Source organism: Littorina saxatilis, linkage group LG13, assembly GCF_037325665.1.
Source record: "Littorina saxatilis isolate snail1 linkage group LG13, US_GU_Lsax_2.0, whole genome shotgun sequence".
NCBI lineage: Eukaryota > Metazoa > Mollusca > Gastropoda > Littorinimorpha > Littorinidae > Littorina > Littorina saxatilis.
This window is the reverse complement of record NC_090257.1, coordinates 22,635,308-22,655,001: the sequence shown is the minus strand read 5'-3', so window position 1 is coordinate 22,655,001 and position 19,694 is coordinate 22,635,308. Positions and strand designations below refer to the sequence as shown.

General features: G+C 43.3%; 1 protein-coding gene across 2 annotated transcripts in view; it reads left to right on the top strand.

The window, feature by feature from the left end:
- The window catches only part of LOC138983890 (cell division cycle protein 16 homolog), a 161,973-nt gene that overhangs the window by 16,506 nt on the left and 125,773 nt on the right, over positions 1-19,694 (top strand). For both annotated transcript variants that reach the window (XM_070357218.1, XM_070357219.1), the window contains 11 exons: positions 2,117-2,276; positions 4,680-4,774; positions 5,780-5,913; positions 7,865-7,944; positions 10,436-10,485; positions 11,282-11,352; positions 11,698-11,823; positions 12,386-12,538; positions 13,533-13,658; positions 15,114-15,249; positions 19,318-19,405. In XM_070357218.1, coding sequence (XP_070213319.1) covers positions 2,117-2,276; positions 4,680-4,774; positions 5,780-5,913; positions 7,865-7,944; positions 10,436-10,485; positions 11,282-11,352; positions 11,698-11,823; positions 12,386-12,538; positions 13,533-13,658; positions 15,114-15,249; positions 19,318-19,405 — 1,219 coding nt within the window. The remainder of the gene's footprint in view (positions 1-2,116; positions 2,277-4,679; positions 4,775-5,779; positions 5,914-7,864; positions 7,945-10,435; positions 10,486-11,281; positions 11,353-11,697; positions 11,824-12,385; positions 12,539-13,532; positions 13,659-15,113; positions 15,250-19,317; positions 19,406-19,694) is intronic.

The following is a 19,694-nucleotide window of genomic DNA, read 5'->3' as shown; positions in this document are numbered from 1 at the left end:
CGTCCGTCCGGAAAACTTTAACGTTGGATATTTCTTGGACACTATTCAGTCTATCAGTACCAAATTTGGCAAGATGGTGTATGATGACAAGGCCCCAAAAAACATACATAGCATCTTGACCTTGCTTCAAGGTCAAGGTCGCAGGGGCCATAAATGTTGCCTAAAAAACAGCTATTTTTCATATTTTTCCCATTTTCTCTGAAGTTTTTGAGATTCAATACCTCACCTATATATGATATATAGGGCAAAGTAAGCCCCATCTTTTGATACCAGTTTGGTTTACCTTGCTTCAAGGTCAAGGTCACAGGAGCTCTTCAAAGTTGGATTGTATACATATTTTGAAGTGACCTTGACCCTGAACTATGGAAGATAACTGTTTCAAACTTAAAAATTATGTGGGGCACATGTTATGCTTTCATCATGAGACACATTCGGTCACATATGATCAAGGTCAAGGTCACTTTGACCCTTATGAAATGTGACCAAAATAAGGTAGTGAACCACTAAAAGTGACCATATCTCATGGTAGAAAGACCCAATAAGCACCATTGTACTTCCTATGTCTTGAATTAACAGCTTTGTGTTGCATGACCTTGGATGACCTGGTCAAGGTCACATGTATTTTGGTAGGAAAAATGTGTAAAGCATGTGAGTCGTATGGGCTTTGCCCTTCTTGTTTTTCTGTTTTAAGATGTTTTGACCAATTAGTTGGCCAATGCGCTGAAAAGACGTTTTCCGATTTACCGGAAGCGCGGGTGTTCTCCGCATTGAGTCGTTGTTCTTAGACTTAGTTCGTCCAGCGTCTGCTTTGGCAACTTGTGATTGCAGTGAAACATGGAAAAGAAAAAAAGAGTGCGAGATTCAGATAGTGAAGAGGAGACACCAGCTCTGTCACCAAAGAAGAAGAAAACGGCACAACAGTGCTGGAAGTCTAGTCATTCTCAAGACAACCTGGAGATCGTAAAATCCAGCAAAGAAGACGTTTGACCTGTGAACTGTCGTTACAGCTCACTACTGAAACATTTTAAAAACTACTGAAATTTGGTTTGTTTACTACTGATGAGCGTTTTGAGTGTGCACAGGTCTGCTAGGAAATGAATCCCTCGCCGAACGTGGGGATCGAACCCAGGCCGATAGTGACAGCTTTTGAAGCCAGCGCTGCTACCGACTGAGCTATTTCCCTGCCCCAATTAATTAAATTAATGTAAGTGGTATCAATGTATGCAGAGTTGATAGTAGGCAGGTCTTTATTGTAAGTGTATGTCATGTGTACAAAACCTGAAGATAGGCGGTTTCAGTAGTTACTGTACTGTGCATGTGCTGAGTGATTTTGAAGTTTGCTTTGTTTCCAATTTGAACATATTTGGATGCTTAAGTCAGTGAGTAATGCTTGCAACACTTCATGTCATTTGTTTAAATTTTTAATTTTGTTTATTTTATTTGACAACACATTTATTTCCCCACCAAATATTTTTGAATGATTTTAAAAAAAATCTTTTTCTTTTAAAGGTCTCTTGTCGAATCAGTGAGGGGGAAAAAAAGACATGTAAAATGACAATCTTAAATCTTCAAGTGGCAAATACAATTTTGTTCTCTCTATACTCAGTCAAACAAGGGTGACAAAAGTCAAATCTTCTCACAGTTTTAACAATAAACCTCACTTCGCATGCATGATGACACTGACAGAGATTAACGCTGATGGGGTCTATGTCGACCAAAAGAGTGGGATTCCCTGTAATTGGAGTTCCTGCAGGGGGATTCCCTGTAGCGTAAACACAGGGTGGAGTTTTTCAATAGAACTTGCAAACCATACTCGAATTTCTAAGAAATATAAAAAAAAGATTAAAAAAAACATCAAATTCTACCGATGTCGCTAAGCATCACGTGACTTTCAGCGATATCAGCGAAACGCTACAGGAACTACACCCTGTGGTATTCCCTGTATACAGGGAATCAATCCTACAGGAACTCCACCTACAGGGAATCACTCTTTTGGTCGACATTTTTGTTTGTTTGTTTGCTTAATGCCCAGCCGACTACGAAGGGCCATATCAGGGCGGTTTTGGTCGACATAGACCCCATCAGCGAGATTAACCCCCAACACACTATTTCACAGATTGAGAGCTCCATCAGTTTGTTGCGGGGCAGGATCTACGAAGCCATGGACAACAGGGGTCTGGCGGCCGACTGTTTCAGGCGCGCCTTGCAGCAGGATGTGTACTGTTTCGAGGCCTTTGACCTCCTTGTTTCGCATCACATGATGTCCGCACAGGAAGGTATGAATATGATGATGACCAAGATATTTTTTGGAGTGCAGGGTACTTCTGGGGTAAACGCCTTGCTCTTAGCAGACCTGTTTACACTACACATTGAGCGTAGTAAACTACGATTTTGGTCCCCAAACTACGCAACTACGCATGTTTGTCTTATACTACGCAAACGTTTCGTTTCGACTACACATTTTGACATTTTGAATACGCAAAAACGCGAGCGAGTTCCGATCCATAATTTGTACTAACCGGTTGTGTACTGCGTGCAAAACATGCCCGGCGCCCGCGAGAGTAGCGTAGTCAGTTGGTCTTGCTGCTGTTATTACAACTATCGCGGGCGTTTCAGCACATACTTTTCTGAACGCGGTCACTTCCTAGCTCATTCTTTCTGGAGGGAAAAAAATGGCTACAGCGACGAACACGGATTCAGAAGACTTTGGCGATCAACCGCCACGGAGCAAAAAAAAGAAGCTTGGTCAAACTCCCAGCAAGGCTTTTCTGCCAAAGTACTATGAGGAGCATCCATGCCTAGTTTCGTGGAGAAAAGGGAAGCATTTTGCCCACTGCACTGTGTGCAACACGGCTTTTTCAGAGAGGCACAGTAGGCTTTACCTACGACCGTATAACCGCCACAAGAAAAGCACTTCTCATTCGAGAAATCCCGACCAAAGCAGAGGAAAAATTGGACTGTTTTGTGAAGAAACCCGTGCCAGGGAAAGAAGACCAAGAGAAGCTCACTTTTGAGAGATCGGTAACCAGAGCAGAGGCAATGACCTGCCATATTATTATTATTGCCGACGCAAACCTGTTCTGTTTATATAAATTTGCCTTCATGTTGATACACATACTCCCAGTCCCTACTTTTTGTGACTCAAGTTGATGTTCTCAGATTGTCACAGGTCTTGAATAGGGGGTCCCACTGTATATGAACTGCATACCCCTCAACATAGCTTTTTTTTTTAACAAATGCATGGGTGAAACTGGTCAAATAAAGAATTCCTTATTTTGAAAATCTGTAAAAAAAATTTAAAAATTTTTTTTTTTTTTCGCCGGCGATCCGATCTGTATTTTCTCTAACACAGTGACCGGACATCGCTGAATCTTTGTTTCCCTGAGCGCGCGAATTATTGGACTACAGCTTGGCATTTGTTATCATTGTTTACTGTGCAAATTTGTGTGTTTGAGATACCAGGAAAGGCCTACTTTTACCCTTAAAAAGCCTGATTTTTCGTTTTCTTCCGGGGGGCTTCGCCCCCCTGGGCCCCCTAAGAGGGCGTTGCCCCTGCACCACACCAAGGCGTGGGTGGCCCCTGGACCCCGGCCTCATTTTCCTTATTTTTAATTCTGATCAGTTTCACCCATGCAAATGTTCCAAACTAGTTAATAATTTTTTTCTTAACAAATAAACTTAATGCTTGGCTTGTATTTTTGTGGGGAGTATTGTTCACATTGTAATAGTTTTGTTTGGAGTGTTGAGTGTTTGTTTTAGTACGGTATAAGTAACTGTTCTGTTTTGCGGTTTGGGTTGATCAAATTGAAATACTACACATTCACCTGCCAAACTACACATTTGCCTTATTTTCACACCCAAAACTACACATGGTACATTTCAGGGGTAGGCAGGTCTGTCTTAGTGCAAAACACTCGGTGAACTGCAAAGCCATCAGAACCACCGTAATCATTGTCAATATCATCATCATTGTCATCTGCATGACTGTGTCGTTTTGTTAGTAAGAGCAATCTGTATTTCTGTCTTTTTACGCAGATAAAAAAAAAGCAGCTTTTAGTTGTGTGTTTTTTGTAACCAATACCTACTTGACTGAAAGGTCAAGTTTACGTAAAAAAGCTGCAGTCACTTACAATTACACAGAGCTCTTACTTTATGTAAAAACCTGAACAAATGGATAAGATGGTGAACATGATAATGTATACAGAAGAGAATAGTACCTTTAGAAATAAATAAATGCATTGCTTGTTCGCTTGAAAAGGAGGCAATAAAATAGACAAACTCCGGAAAGAACTGTCAGGTTTGTGTTAGAGTGAAAACATCCCGCAGTCGAGGCGGCGAAATTCTAGACACTTCTTTTGAAACCTCGATCTCGTCCAAAGCCTCGTGCAATCTCTTACGTCAAAGCAAAGAAACGTCACTCTGGAAAGTGTAGCGTGACATGTTAGTTCTAAAAATTCATCGAGGAAAATTAGCGAGCGCACATTTTTTTCCGTAATGACGTTTGTCTCAGTGACTCTGGCATCAATAAGCAATGGAAAAACAGGTCCCTGTTAGACTTGCTTGACATGACCTCATTTACATGATATACACACGTGTGGTTTGAACGATATTGTTATCTAATGAGGGGTCTCTCTCACGTATGTAGGGTAAACAAATGTCTTGTTTTGTTTGCGGTGCAGAGCAAGACTTGTTGAAGACACTGCCCCTGGTGGCCCAGTGTCCAGAGGATGAGATGGAGCTGGTCAGATTTCTCTACCAAAACAGGCTGAAAAAGGTACAAGTTGCGTTAGCATGTTTGCTGCTTGAGAAGGAATACAGTCAGGGATTGAAATTCTACTTCTCTTGGAGGATTTCCTCCATTGAGGGCCCGTTTTCCTCCATTGAGGGCCCGTTTTCCTCCATTGAGGGCATGTTTTCCTCCATTGAGGGCCCGTTTTTCTCCATTGAGGGCCCGTTTTTCTCCATTGAGGGCCCGTTTTTCTCCATTGAGGGCCCGTTTTTCTCCTCTTGAAAACTTATGTTCCTCCTTACACAGTGTCACAGAAAACGAAACAAAAACCTAAAAGGCTTTCAAAAAAATTTACAAATTTGAAAAGAGCACACAAAAAAGGCAAGTACACCATTGTTGAATGAGATACCCAATAAGATGTATGCGCAAACAGCCCTGAAAGTCCAACAAATTGTGTACTCGCCTTTGGCTATAGTGATTTTGAAAATTTACTAGCCAGAGAGCAAACTTTACAAGCCAAACCAACGATTTGTTTCAGCAACTTTACTCGCATTTGGCGAGTAGATGGACATTTCTACTCGCCAGTTACACGTTTCTAGTTCTACTCACCATGGAGAGTAAAATACTCGCCACTTTCAGGTCTGGCATGAATGATTTTTGTACAGTGTAACTGCAAATGAACATGTTCTGGATGGGTGTACTTTTGCCATCAAGACTTTTCCAATCCAAGTTTGCACTTATCGGTCCACATAGAATCAGAAATATCCAACCTCTGGAGGCATGCTATGCAGGCCTGAAAGTGGCCAGTATTTTACTCGCCATGTCGAGTAGAAATCTGTAAATGGTGAGTAGAATGTTGTTAATCAACTCGCCAAAAGCGAGTAAAGTTGCTGAAACACTGAATTGAAATGGTTGGTTAAATTGGTAAGTAAAATTTGCTCTCTGGCTAGTAAATTATGAGAAGTACTAGCCAAAGGCGAGTGCCCCATTTTGTGGACTTGCAGCGTTGCTATGTGAGTCTTGTCCATCATAACATCTTTTGCTTTTCAGTATGACAAGCCAGGCACACACAGCATCCCACAGAGCCTGTCACCCCTGCTGGAGAATGTCGACGTGGTCGTCAATTTGGCCGAGCGGCGATATTACAACTGTGAATTCCAGAAGTGCCACAAAATCACCAGCGGGTTAGTTGCCGGATTTGTGTTTCACTGATGGGCGCAGTGGTGTGGTGGTAAGACGTCGGCCTCCTAATCGGGAGGTCGTGAGTTCGAATCCCGGTCGCTGACGCCTGGTGGGTTAAGAGTGGAGATTTTTCCGATCTCCCAGGTCAACTTATGTGCAGACCTGCTAGTGACTTAACCCCCTTCGTGTGTACAAGCAAGCATAAGACCAAGTGCGCACGGAAATGATCCTGTAATCCATGTCAGAGTTCGGTGGGTTATAGAAACACGAAAATACCCAGCATGCCTCCCCCGAAATCGGCGTATGCTGCCAGAATGGCGGGGTAAAAACGATCATACACGTAAAAATCCACTCGTTCTAAAAACATGAGTGAACGTGGGAGTCTATACCCATGAACAAAGAAGAAGGAGAAGAAGAAGTGTTTCACTTTACCATATATATTATGTCGCACAGAGATGAATAATGGTTGTGTGATTTAATACATGGTGTGTTTTATAAAGAGGATTCTTTTGTTGAAGTATGTAGTGGGCGGATCAGTTAGTTTCTAAGGGGGGGGGGGGGGGGGGGGAGCAGCACTTGGAATTCAAAAGTGTAAATTGAGGACGTGCAGCGTGCATGAGATTGCCAGGGAGTCTGGGGGGCATGCGCCCTCGGAAAAAAACGTTCTCCGAAGAAGCAAAATGGGGCTTTTTGGTGCCATCTGAGCTTAGAAATTGCTACGGAATCAACTTACCAAATTCCAAAGTAAAAAAGAATATCTCTGAGTCCACCCCTGAATAAGAAAGTAGGAAGAGGGTGCACAGATTTTTGTGTGTCGTATAACAAGGGAGATCATTTAAAATTTGGCAAATCCTTTGTCATTTGTGACCCTCCACCATGGAATGAGTCGCATGTCACCTTTGCATGATTTTCATATTTTTACATTTTCCTAAAGAGTTTTTCATGCTCTATCCAGTGGTGAAAACCGTTTTAGAAAAGAGCGAAAACTGTTTATGAGTTATAAGCCAGTGACTAAGGTGACCCTCACACTGTTACCAGACACTCTCCGGACTTATATTAAGCCCAGCGCAGAACCGCGCGAGGTGACATGCGACTCATTTCGTGGTGGAGGGTCACATTTTCTCTCTTTCTTTCTCTTTTCAACGATATGTCACTTTCATACTTTTTGACTCACATGCGAAGCAAAAGTGAGTCTATGTACTCACCCGAGTCGTCCGTCCGTCCGGACGTCCGTCCGTCCGGAAAACTTTAACGTTGGATATTTCTTGGACACTATTCAGTCTATCAGTACCAAATTTGGCAAGATGGTGTATGATGACAAGGCCCCAAAAAACATACATAGCATCTTGACCTTGCTTCAAGGTCAAGGTCGCAGGGGCCATAAATGTTGCCTAAAAAACAGCTATTTTTCACATTTTCCCCATTTTCTCTGAAGTTTTTGAGATTGAATACCTCACCTATATATGATATATAGGGCAAAGTAAGCCCCATCTTTTGATACCAGTTTGGTTTACCTTGCTTCAAGGTCAAGGTCACAGGAGCTCTTCAAAGTTGGATTGTATACATATTTTGAAGTGACCTTGACCCTGAACTATGGAAGATAACTGTTTCAAACTTAAAAATTATGTGGGGCACATGTTATGCTTTCATCATGAGACACATTTGGTCACATATGATCAAGGTCAAGGTCACTTTGACCCTTATGAAATGTGACCAAAATAAGGTAGTGAACCACTAAAAGTGACCATATCTCATGGTAGAAAGAGCCAGTAAGCACCATTGTACTTCCTATGTCTTGAATTAACAGCTTTGTGTTGCATGACCTTGGATGACCTTGACCTTGGGTCAAGGTCACATGTATTTTGGTAGGAAAAATGTGTAAAGCATGTGAGTCGTATGGGCTTTGCCCTTCTTGTTCATGTATTGTTGCTCCCATGTTTGTGATGACTGCAGTGTGCTGAGCAAAGATCCGTACAACAGCCGGTGTCTGCCACTACACGTAGCAGTGCTGGTGGAACTGAAGAAGCCAAACGGTAAATATTTCTGCAGGTTCAACACACATTCCTTCTTGTGTGAACCATCATGCAAATCGTTACAGATAGGGTGAGGATTTTACATGGGATAAGAGAAACCTTCCACTCAAACACATACCAAAAACCAACAGCTTGGCTGCATTCTGTGCAGAGTAGGAAGTTTTGCTGAATTGTTGTCACTGGTGTCAATAGACGAATTGTGAAAATAACTCTGTCGGGTTTGTCTGGGTTGTGAATACTGAATACCCCTCCTTTTGCAAGGGACCGGCACGGTTGGCCTAGTGGTAAGGCGTCCGCCCCGTGATCGGGAGGTCGTGGGTTCGAACCCCGGCCGGGTCATACCTAAGACTTTAAAATTGGCAATCTAGTGGCTGCTCCGCCTGGCGTCTGGCATTATGGGGTTAGTGCTAGGACTGGTTGACCCGGTGTCAGAATAATGTGACTGGGTGAGACATGAAGCCTGTGCTGCGACTTCTGTCTTGTGTGTGGCGCACGTTAAATGTCAAAGCAGCACCGCCCTGATATGGCCCTTCGTGGTCGGCTGGGCGTTAAGCAAACAAACAAACAAACAAACATCCTTTTGCAAGGGCCGATCACTAGGAAGGGGTGTGTCTGAAACACGCGGACAGGAACCATGTCAATGTTTTTGTCCCTGAAAAAAGAAAGGGTGCTTGGTTTAAACTGTTTTATTCAACGTTTGTGCATTATTTACAAAAAGACGCATATTGAGTACTTACTCTTTCACAACCAATACAAACCCGACAGAGTTATTTCCCAACATCGTCTATTGCAAAATTAATTCAAAACAAAATTCCCACTCTGCACCGAAAGTGACCGGGCTGTTAGTTGTGGGTAAGTGTTCAGGAGGAAGGTTGCTGTAGTTCTGTCTAGACAGATCTGTTGTGATGTGATTGTTGACATGACTGTTTCAGGGATCGCGTTGACGCATGTTTTTTGCGTATTTGACGCATTTTAAAATCCACCCACGCATTTTCCCGGCGCTTATGCGTAACGCGTACTCAAAACAACTTCTATTCAAAACGGCATGCTCAGCAGCACATCCCAATACTGAGTCAGACTATAGCACGCGCGCGCGAATTTAGAATCTCTAGTCTGTTCTGGATCAAACATAGCACAATCGCGCGAGTTCAAATCTAAAGTCTGTTTTGGATAAAACAAAATGAGGTGACGTGCTCTCGGCATAAGAGTGTCGCAAGCGACGCAAAGCAACGCCGGTCGGTTTTCTGAAACACAACATACACAAAAATGCACTGGGCGTGTGGCGCCAAATCTAGCCTGTCTTTGATTCATTCAAAACGGCATGCAGCGAAAGTATCGCCATGGAGGGGCCGGCCGTGAGCCAAAGTGCGGACGTTGTAGACAGGGCTTGCCGCGAATTCCAGAGCCGATGTGAGCGCCGGAAATAGGTGAGTGAAATGCGTGCTTTTGACATGATTTAACTGTGTTATAGTGTGACGCAAAATCGGTTCTGCTTTACGCGTTTTTTGGCCGACATTGCGTAAGCCGTACGCAATTTGAAAAATCCTAGCAGGATCCCTGCTGTTCACACAAGAAGGAGGAATGCATGTTTGAGTTGTTTCTTCTTCTTTCAGTTTTATTCTCGCTTCCCCTTATGCATTTAACAAACAAACCCCCCGCGGGTTAGGGGGAAGAATTTACCCGATACTCCCCAGCATGTCGTAAGAGGCGACTAACGGATTCTGTTTCTCCTTTTACCCTTGTTAAGTGTTTCTTGTTTAGAATATAGTCAATGTTTGTAAAGATTTTAGTCAAGCAGTATGTAAGAAATGTTAAGTCCTTTGTACTGGAAACTTGCATTCTCCCAGTAAGGTCATTTTTTGATTAGTGCTTTTGTGAACAAGAAACAATTAACAAGTGGCTCTATCCCATCTCCCCCCCTTTCCCCGTCGCGATATAACCTTCGTGGTTGAAAACAACGTCAAAGACCAAATAAAGAAAGAATTTAAAAAACAAACAAACAAAATTGTCTGAAAATATGTAGAGATGTTTTACTTGTGGTCGCATGCATATCTTTAAGTAATTTGATACTATTAACATTTTGTAAGAGCTAGCAGCAGTTATTTTCAGACTTATGTATGGGATTCAGATTTTATCTTTATTTTGTTAACGTTTGTGGAAAGAAATGTGGTGGATTCTTTTGGTATCTTTTTCGTTTTTATTGTAATTTGGCTTCTTCTGATTATGAGAAAGAACGTTCAGTATGTGACTTTCTTCTGTTTGCAGTAAGTAATTTTGCAGCTAATATTCCCTTGACTTTGGCTCTACATTTGCCGTGCTTTTTGTCTACAAGGCAAGGGAGATAATCTGAATACATGTAGAAAGTAAGAGATACTATGCTTTCCATGATGATCTTCATGGTTACTATCACTGTGACTGATGTGGACATGCTGCAGTTTGTTTTAGTTACTGTTTGTCTGTTTCAGCCTTCTGAAACCCCTCTTTGTTTCAGCCTTGTTTTATTTAGGTCACAAGTTGGTGGACTTCTATCCCAATAAACCAGTGAGTATGATTGACATGTATGTTGTGCCGTTATTTGAGATGAGGTGTGTGGGTGTGGTTGCATGAGTGTATGTGTGTGTGTGTGTGTGTGTGTGTGTGTGTCAAATATTGGAGTTGTTACCAAAAGCGTAAATTCTCACAGCAGTAAATTCAACTTTCCATGAACGTGAAATAGTGTCCATGGAAAAAAATGTGTTTTACCATCTGGCGTAAGAAATAAAAAAAATAAATAAAAAATAGCAAGTGCCAGGTGAACATTGTGTGTAACATTTACTCTGTGAAGGGATATATGTGTGTGTCTTGAATATTGTTTTATTTTTAACTTTTTAAAAATGTAAATTTCTAACTGTTTCAGATCTGGCTAGACCCTAAACAAACCTTAGACTAGACTTAGATTGTGATTGACAGAACAAAATAGTTTGAGGGAGCTTACTGAACCATACTTGTTTTAACACTTTCTACCCCACCTATGTTGACCAAGTTTTTTTTAGCCGAGACCAGCTGTGCTGCAGCAGGTCACTCAGAACTGTATTAACTGTGTAGAAACTGTGTATCAACACACTGGAATGCAGGCGTTAGATCGACGTTACAGGAAGCGACTGAAGCTAACAGTCTGAGCGGATATATCCGTACCTGGTCAGATAGAGCAATATGAGTGGGTACTGATATATCCGTACCTGGGAGACAATGAGTTAAGATTTTTTTTTCTTTCAGTCAACTCCTGTATGCATGGTGTGTGTGTGCTATTAATTTACTTTACTCAGATTTGTTTCTAAAAGGATTACTCTTTCATCAGGTGTCTTGGTTTGCTGTTGGGTGTTACTACCTTTTGACAAAGAACTTTGAACCAGCCAGGAGGTATCTCAGGTAATTAAAATGTCACCTTTATGACAAGATAACCCTGTTTAGTGTAGTCAATTAACTTCATATCAATAAGTGAATAAGAAAAATAAGACACGAGATTTTCAATTTCATGGAGACCTTAAATCTTCAGCGTATTAATTTGTTATCAGAGAGTCTTGGGTTAATAGAGGTGGAGGATGGGAAAGAGCTTGTGTTTCCGACACACCCCTTGCTAGTGATTGGCGCCTCCAATGTTTGTTAGAGGTTTTGACAAGGGTATTCACTCTTCCATAACCCAAAAAAACTAGACGGGGGTTATTTTTTTAATTCGTCTATTTTATTTGCTAGTACAGGTTTTCTCTCTTGCAGCAAAGCTACAACACTGGAAAAGACGTTTGGACCAGCCTGGCTTGCATACGGTCATTCCTTCGCAGCAGACAATGAACACGACCAAGCTATGGCTGCTTACTTCACCGCTTCACAGATCATGAAAGGGTACAGTGCATTGCATGCCTGTGTTTTATTTCATAGAGATATAATTATGCCTTTTCTATTTTCACTCATCTTATTCTTTATCATAAGAAGACGGTACTGTTGCCAAAATATAGCTTTTTCTAGTTCAGGTGTCATGATACTAAGAAAATGGTTCTCCGGAAACTGATAGGAGAGAAGATGTGAAAGTTCTTGCTGAAACTAAGTGACTTTTTATGAACATGTTCAGCCCTTCTGAGCAAATTGTTTGAATACAGCAGTTAATCTCATAAACAGAGACCTTTGGGCCATTTGCATGTATGTCCGTTCATTGCAGCTGGCAGGTCACAGGAGGTGTGACCTTGGTTGTTTAGAAATTGTGCCACTGCATTTGTTCCCTCTGATAGAAAGTCCCAAAGTTGCTGGTTTCATTTTAACCAAAAACTTGATTTAGTTTTGTTTAGTAATTCAGTGTAAAGGCAATAAACATTAAAGATCGAAAGACTCAAAACCAACCTGCCATACAAGACTCCTGACCCCAATCCAACCCCTCCTGCTGGGTACATATGTTTGTTGTATCATTCAGGTGTCACTTACCTGTTCTGTACATCGGCCTGGAGTATGGACTGACTAGCAACGCCAAACTGGCAGAGCGTTTCTTCACCCTGGCCCAGAGCATCGCGCCTGATGACCCCTTCGTCCTGCACGAGATGGGCGTCATAGCTTTCCAGAACCATGAGTGAGTGCTAAGAATGTAACATGTAAAAAAATATTAAGGTAAAGGTAGTGCCGTAACTATCGGGTCGTAGGGGAGAGATATGTTAGAGATCTCAACTTTTCTGGGGCCAGCTTTATGAGGGCGGTGCCCATCTCCTCTCCCTCCCTGCCTTTGCCTTCCCCTGCCCTGAATAGGGTCAGGTATCCATTTCCAGCTGGGTGGACTGGAGAGCGCTTGAAAAAATCGGGTATTTGTATTTGCCCCGAGTGGGGGACGAACCACGACCTCCAGTGTGAGAGGCAAGCGCTCTGACCACTGCGCCACTCGGACTCTCTTGATGTAAAATGGCTTAAAGGCCAACATCGGTGCGCGGCAGATGTAGCTCTAGTTTCTCGTGCTGGCAACGCTAAATTTAGCTCTGCTTCCTTTCTACTACACAAGGCTTGGTCTTCTGGAGACAGATGTTCGGCTTTAAACGCAGCAGTCTTGTTGATTGATAAACTGTGAAATGACAGCGAGGCAGAGATTGTGTTGACATGACTGGTAGTTTCTTGTCAGGCCTGGGAATGATACAACTTTCGTCGTAAATTCGACAAAGTCCTTTTCTAATTGTGTAAGAAAAGAGCCTCTGTGTGCCCTTAAAAATGCTTAAAACGCAAACCTTTCCCGTCAGTACGCCCACACCACTTTTACTCATTCCCAGGCCTGCTTGTACATCATATTATTTCACTTGTTTGAATGTGAGAATATCAGACTTGGTCTAGGCACCATGCCAAACTTAGCAGATGTCTTGTTTGACAGGTTTTGCCTATTTACTGGGACATGACTGGTTGTTTCTTGTACATTGTAGTTCACTGGTTTGAATGTGAGAACACCAGATGAACTGGGCAACACGCCAAACTTACCAGATGATGTCTTGTCTGTTAAGGTCTCTTGTTCCACCTTCTACAGTCACACACATCAGTCTGGAAGCATAATGCCTTTTCTTTGTTAATGTGGATGTCGCTTTGTTCAGGTGGGTGGAAGCAGAGCGGTACTTCAAGGAAGCGCTGAGCAGGATACAGAGCGTCGGGTACCAGCACATGCCGGAGAAGTGGGAGGCCTTGCTCAACAACCTGGGACATGTCTCTCGCAAACTCAAGTAGGTTGAGTGTTTGTGTGCTCAGCTCTTGTTCAGTACAGTGGAACCCTTCTTTTAGACCGCCCAAACTCTGAAAAAATCAGGTCTTAAAAAGGAGGGAGTCTGAAAAGGGATGTAAATTTACAGAGATTATGAATAGACAATCTAAAAAAGAAAAGTCTTAAAAAGGAGGAAGGTTAAAATCGGCCGGTCTTCAAAGGGAGTTTCCACAGTAGTAACGACTGGCTGCAAAATAGGACACAGCAGCCATCAAGCAACAGTGTTAGAAACTGTCATTAAATAGGATACAGGGTTCTCGCTTTTCACAGAATGTGCAGGCCTCTGAGAGATGTAAAACAAGTCGCGTAAGGCAAAAATACAACATTTAGTCAAGCTGTCGAACTCACAGAATGAAACTGAACGCACTGCATTTTTTCACCAAGACCGTATACTTGATCGTAGCATCGTCAGTCCACCGCTCGTGGCAAAGGCAGTGAAATTGACAAGCCAGAACAGCGCCGAAGATTACTTGACCTAAATTTCAACCAAATTGGTTGAAAAATGAGAGCCTCAAATATCACAAAAAGCCGGATATGATGTCATCAAAGACATTTATCCAAAAAATGAAAAAAGACGTGTGGGGATATCATTCCCAGGAACTCTCATGTCAAGTTTCATGAAGATCGGTCCAGTAGTTTTCTCGGAACCGATTTACACACACACACACACACACACACACACACACACCACACACACACACACACACACACACACACACACACACACACACACACACACACACACACACACACACACACACACACACACACACACACACACACACACACACACGCACACACACACACACACACACACACACACACCACACCCTCATCTCGATTCCCCCTCTATGTTAAAACATTTAGTCATAACTTGACTAAATGTAAAAGGAAACCAATGAGTGAGCTCAGATTTGCATTAGCTTTCACCATTTGTGACCCTCCACCACGAAATGAGTCGCATGTCACCTCGCGCGGTTCTGCGCTAGGCTTAATATAAGTCCGGGGGGTGTCTGATAACGGTGTGAGGGTCACCTTAGTCACAGGCTTATAACTCGAAAACTTTTCGCTCTTTTCTAAAACAGTTTTTACCACTGGATAGAGCATAAAAAACTTGTTAGGAAAATGTAAAAATATGAAAATCATGCAAAGGTGACATGCGACTCATTCCATGGTGGAGGGTCACATTTTGAATGTAAATTTCAACATCCCCCAATGTTAGAGTTTGATGGGTTATAAAAACACAAAAGCATCATTCAAGCATGCATCCCCCAAAATCAGCGTATGGCTGCCTAAATGGCGGGGTCTGCATACACGTAAAAACCCACTCGTGCAATATACACGAGTGTACGTATGAGTTTCAGCACATGAACGCAGAAGAAGTGGAGTGTGACAGTATTATGATGACTGGTTTCAGGAAGTATGAAGAAGCTCTGGAGTATCACCGACAGGCAGAACTGCTTTGTCCGCAGAACCCCTCCACGTACTCTGCCATCGCCTACATCCACGCCCTGACCGGAAACAACTCTCTGGCTGTTGACTTCTTCCACAAAGTAATGCTTTGTTCTTGCTTGTCTCCCTTGCTTTCTGTTGATTCTTGAGCCAGATCTCGCTCAAAGCTTCCGAGTTTTTTTAGTGTTTTTTTTTTATATCAGGGGTCGTACTCATTGTGTGCATTTTTTTTATGTTGTAAGTGTTTAGGCCATATCGCTGCCTGAATTAGGTCTTCAGTGTTATTCTCAGTCTTCGGTCATTTAGTCATACTTTTTTTGATCTGACGCATTGGTCTGACCCCGGCCAGTTGACCATCCTATAGTTTTGACATGTCCGAGGTGATTTTGTGGCCATGACATTTTGGACCTATACCCACTGGAATATGCTGCTCACATGTTTAGAAATAGAAAATATACATACATGTAACAAAGTGCTAATTAGCTGTTCCTGTGAAGAGTGGTTTAGAAATGCAGCCTCAATTTTGGTGGTTAAATTTGACGAAACTCAGAAAATTTGGAATTAGTCATGGTTTTTGACTCACATGCGAAGCAAAAGTGAGTCTATGTACTCACCCGAGTCGTCCGTCCGTCCGTCCGTCCGGAAAACTTTAACGTTGGATATTTCTTGGACACTATTCAGTCTATCAGTACCAAATTTGGCAAGATGGTGTATGATGACAAGGCCCCAAAAAACATACATAGCATCTTGACCTTGCTTCAAGGTCAAGGTCGCAGGGGCCATAAATGTTGTCTAAAAAACAGCTATTTTTCACATTTTTCCCATTTTCTCTGAAGTTTTTGAGATTGAATACCTCACCTATATATGATATATAGGGCAAAGTAAGCCCCATCTTTTGATACCAGTTTGGTTTACCTTGCTTCAAGTTCAAGGTCACAGGAGCTCTTCAAAGTTGGATTGTATACATATTTTGAAGTGACCTTGACCCTGAACTAAGGAAGGTAACTGTTTCAAACTTAAAAATTATGTGGGGCACATGTTATGCTTTCATCATGAGACACATTTGGTCACATATCATCAAGGTCAAGGTCACTTTGACCCTTATGAAATCTGACCAAAATAAGGTAGTGAACCACTAAAAGTGACCATATCTCATGGTAGAAAGAGCCAATAAGCACCATTGTACTTCCTATGTCTTGAATTAACAGCTTTGTGTTGCATGACCTTGGATGACCTTGACCTTGGGTCAAGGTCACATGTATTTTGGTAGGAAAAATGTGTAAAGCAGTTCTTAGTGTATGATGTCATTGCTAGGTTTAGTTATTTGACCTTGACTCTGAAGGTCAAGGTCATGTAAAGGTCAAGGTCAAGCATGTGAGTCGTATGGGCTTTGCCCTTCTTGTTGTACAGCAGTCCCTGCAATGTACGGCCCCCGGCGTGAGCGGACACCTGACATGTACGGACACATTTGCTCGGCACGGAGTGTTTTCCTTCTATATTTGCCCCCCCTTAAACAGACACCTGCAAAACGTGGACGCGGACACTCATTTTCGGTCCCAACAGCAGGTCATGCCTCCAATGTACGGACAGGCCATCGTCAAATTTTCACCACAACAAAATCGATAACAGAGCAGTCCGGCTCTTGGTACAAAGATCACAGCCGCAATGGCGTGACGACAGTCACTGGTAACTTGAGTGCACCTGTACCCATCAGGAAGGGGGGGGGGGGGGGGGGGGGGGTAGTTTTGGTCAGGAGTGGAGTACATGCGAAGATGCCAACATGAAACTGCACTGTGCTCTTTATTCTTGTCTGTTGGACGTAAGCAACAGAAACCACAGTCGATGAAGGTCCTGAGCGAAAGAGAGTGAAAAACCGTCCACAGTTCTCAGCATCGTGTGTCTGTGTGTAACCTCTTTCACTGATTGACAAGATACTCTTGTTTCCCCTCAGCCTTGACCAGTGAGTCGGTTGCCTAATCTGTGAACCCTTCAGTTGTCTTGCTTTGTCAAAAGTTACGACACAGTCAACTGGTTTTGCTCTGAGTGAACAGCCCCAAACAGTACATGGCTGGAGGGAGTGAGAGAAAGGGAGGGGGGGTGGAGGGGTAGCTGGCTAAACTCTGTGGGGTGTCCGGTGTCACTGCATGTCAGCAGGAAGAGCATTGGAGAGAAATAGAGAGGTGTACTCTTCCACACAATTTCCAAGCATCAGTTGTCACGGCTTGGGGTATAGGCATTAGTGAGGGAGAGTGGGAGCTGTGTTATGTACAGTGTATTTCCGACTGAAGAGTGAAAAGTCACTGCCATGCCACATGATCGGCATGCAGTCAATAAAGCCACACAAGAAGAAAATAAATTATATGCTTATGACATGCAGCTCTATCTGCTGCTATTTATTCAAACTGGTTTTCAAGCTTATTCTTGCAAAGCATCTGCACACGCTCCTCTGTGCTGTGTTTGTGTGGCTGCTTTCGTATGTCAGTGCATGGTGAGTGTGTTCACTGCCTTGAGGATTTATTTTATCTCTTCTTTTCAACACTTTTCATACAAATCATTTTTACAGAACGTTTAAAGAAGTATTAGGAGTTTATTGTTATTGTTTAGTAGCCACAAGAAGTGATTAGCATAGACTCAATCCTGTTGTTTGTGTGTCTCTGTGTGAGTGTATGGGGGAGGGGGTGGTGTGGTCACCCCTCCCGTGACCGGACACCTGCAATGTACGGACAGTTTTGCTATGTCCCAAGGGTGTCCGTTCATGAGAGGGACTGCTGTAGACTAAAATGTGACTGTGACAGCATTATTCTATAAAACTGTCACATCTGTGTGTGTCTTTGTGTGTGTGTGGGCGCAAGCATGTGTGTGTGTGTCTTTGTGTGTGTGTGTGTGCGCGCGCAAGCATGTGTGTGTGTGTCTTTGTGTGTGTGTGGGCGCAAGCATGTGTGTGTGTGTCTTTGTGTGTGTGTGGGCGCAAGCATGTGTGTGTCTGTGTGTGTGTGTGCACGCAAGCATGTGTGTGTGTGTCTTTGTGTGTGTGTGCGCGCAAGCATGTGTGTGTGTGTCTTTGTGTGTGTCTTTGTGTGTGTGTGCGCGCAAGCATGTGTGTGTGTGTCTTTGTGTGTGTGCGCGCGCAAGCGTGTGTGTGTGTGTCTTTGTGTGGGCGCAAGCATGTGTGTGTGTGTCTTTGTGTGTGTGTTTGGGTGCAAGCATGTGTGTGTGTGTCTCTGTGTGTGTGTGTGTGCACGCAAGCATGTGTGTGTGTGTCTGTGTGTGTGTGCGCGCAAGCATGTGTGTGTGTCTTTGTGTGTGTGTGCGCGCAAGCATGTGTGTGTGTGTCTTTGTGTGTGTGTGGGCGCAAGCATGTGTGTGTGTGTGTGCGCAAGCATGTGTGTGTGTCTTTGTGTGTGTGGGCGCAAGCATGTGTGTGTGTGTCTTTGTGTGTGTGTGGGCGCAAGCATGTGTGTGTGTCTTTGTGTGTGTGTGTGTGTGTGTGTGTCTTTGTGTGTGTGTGGGCGCAAGCATGTGTGTGTGTGTCTGTGTGTATGTGGGCGCAAGCATGTGTGTGTGTCTTTGTGTGTGTGTGTGTGTGCACGCAAGCATGTGTGTGTGTGGGCGCAAGTATGTGTGTGTGTGTCTTTGTGTGTGTGTGGGCGCAAGCATGTGTGTGTGTGTCTTTGTGTGTGTGTGGGCGCAAGCATGTGTGTGTGTGTCTTTGTGTGTGTGTGCACGCAAGCATGTGTGTGTGTGTCTTTGTGTGTGTGTGCACGCAAGCATGTGTGTGTGTGTCTTTGTGTGTGTGTGCACGCAAGCATGTGTGTGCTTGTGTGGGCTGTTCAAAAACCAGAGACCCATTGACCCAAAAGTTTTGACATTCAAGTATATGAATAGTTCCTTTTCGGTGTGTGCATGTGTGTGTATATGCACAAAGCATACTACTTTTGCATTGTACGTATTGTCTGTAGTCGTAACGATTCTTCGTGCCACTGGATCAAGGCTCCCCAGGCCGAGAGAGTGGGACTACCCCAGTGCAACGATTTTCCCACTATTAATCTTTCTCGCACAGGTCCGTTTTGCAACTTAATTGATGCAAAACGAAAAAGTCTTCTTCAGACCCGAAGGACAACCACCATTATCTGTGAGCCCAATATCATTGACTGTTGTTTCCCTTGTAGGCATTAGGACTGCGGCGGGATGATGCGTTCTCCACCACCATGCTGGGTCACGTCATAGAGGCGCTGATGAGTGAGGTGCCTCCCATCGGTGAGACTTTGGATCCTTTTTATTAGGCATTTTGTCTTCCAATAAGTGCCTGTCTACAACACTCGAACCCCACCGTGGGACATTGACACCCAAAATTAGGGAAATTAGACATGTTTTAAAGGGATTATATCTTTGATTAACCTTCGCCCGACTACACACGGAAGACATCGTGGGGCCGTGCGGACCCATGCTTCTCAAAGAAGGAAAAATATGCATACCCTTCTGTAGACACATGCTTTCCAAAGAAGCAAAAACATGCATCCCCTTCCGTAGGCGCCGTGGTTAAATT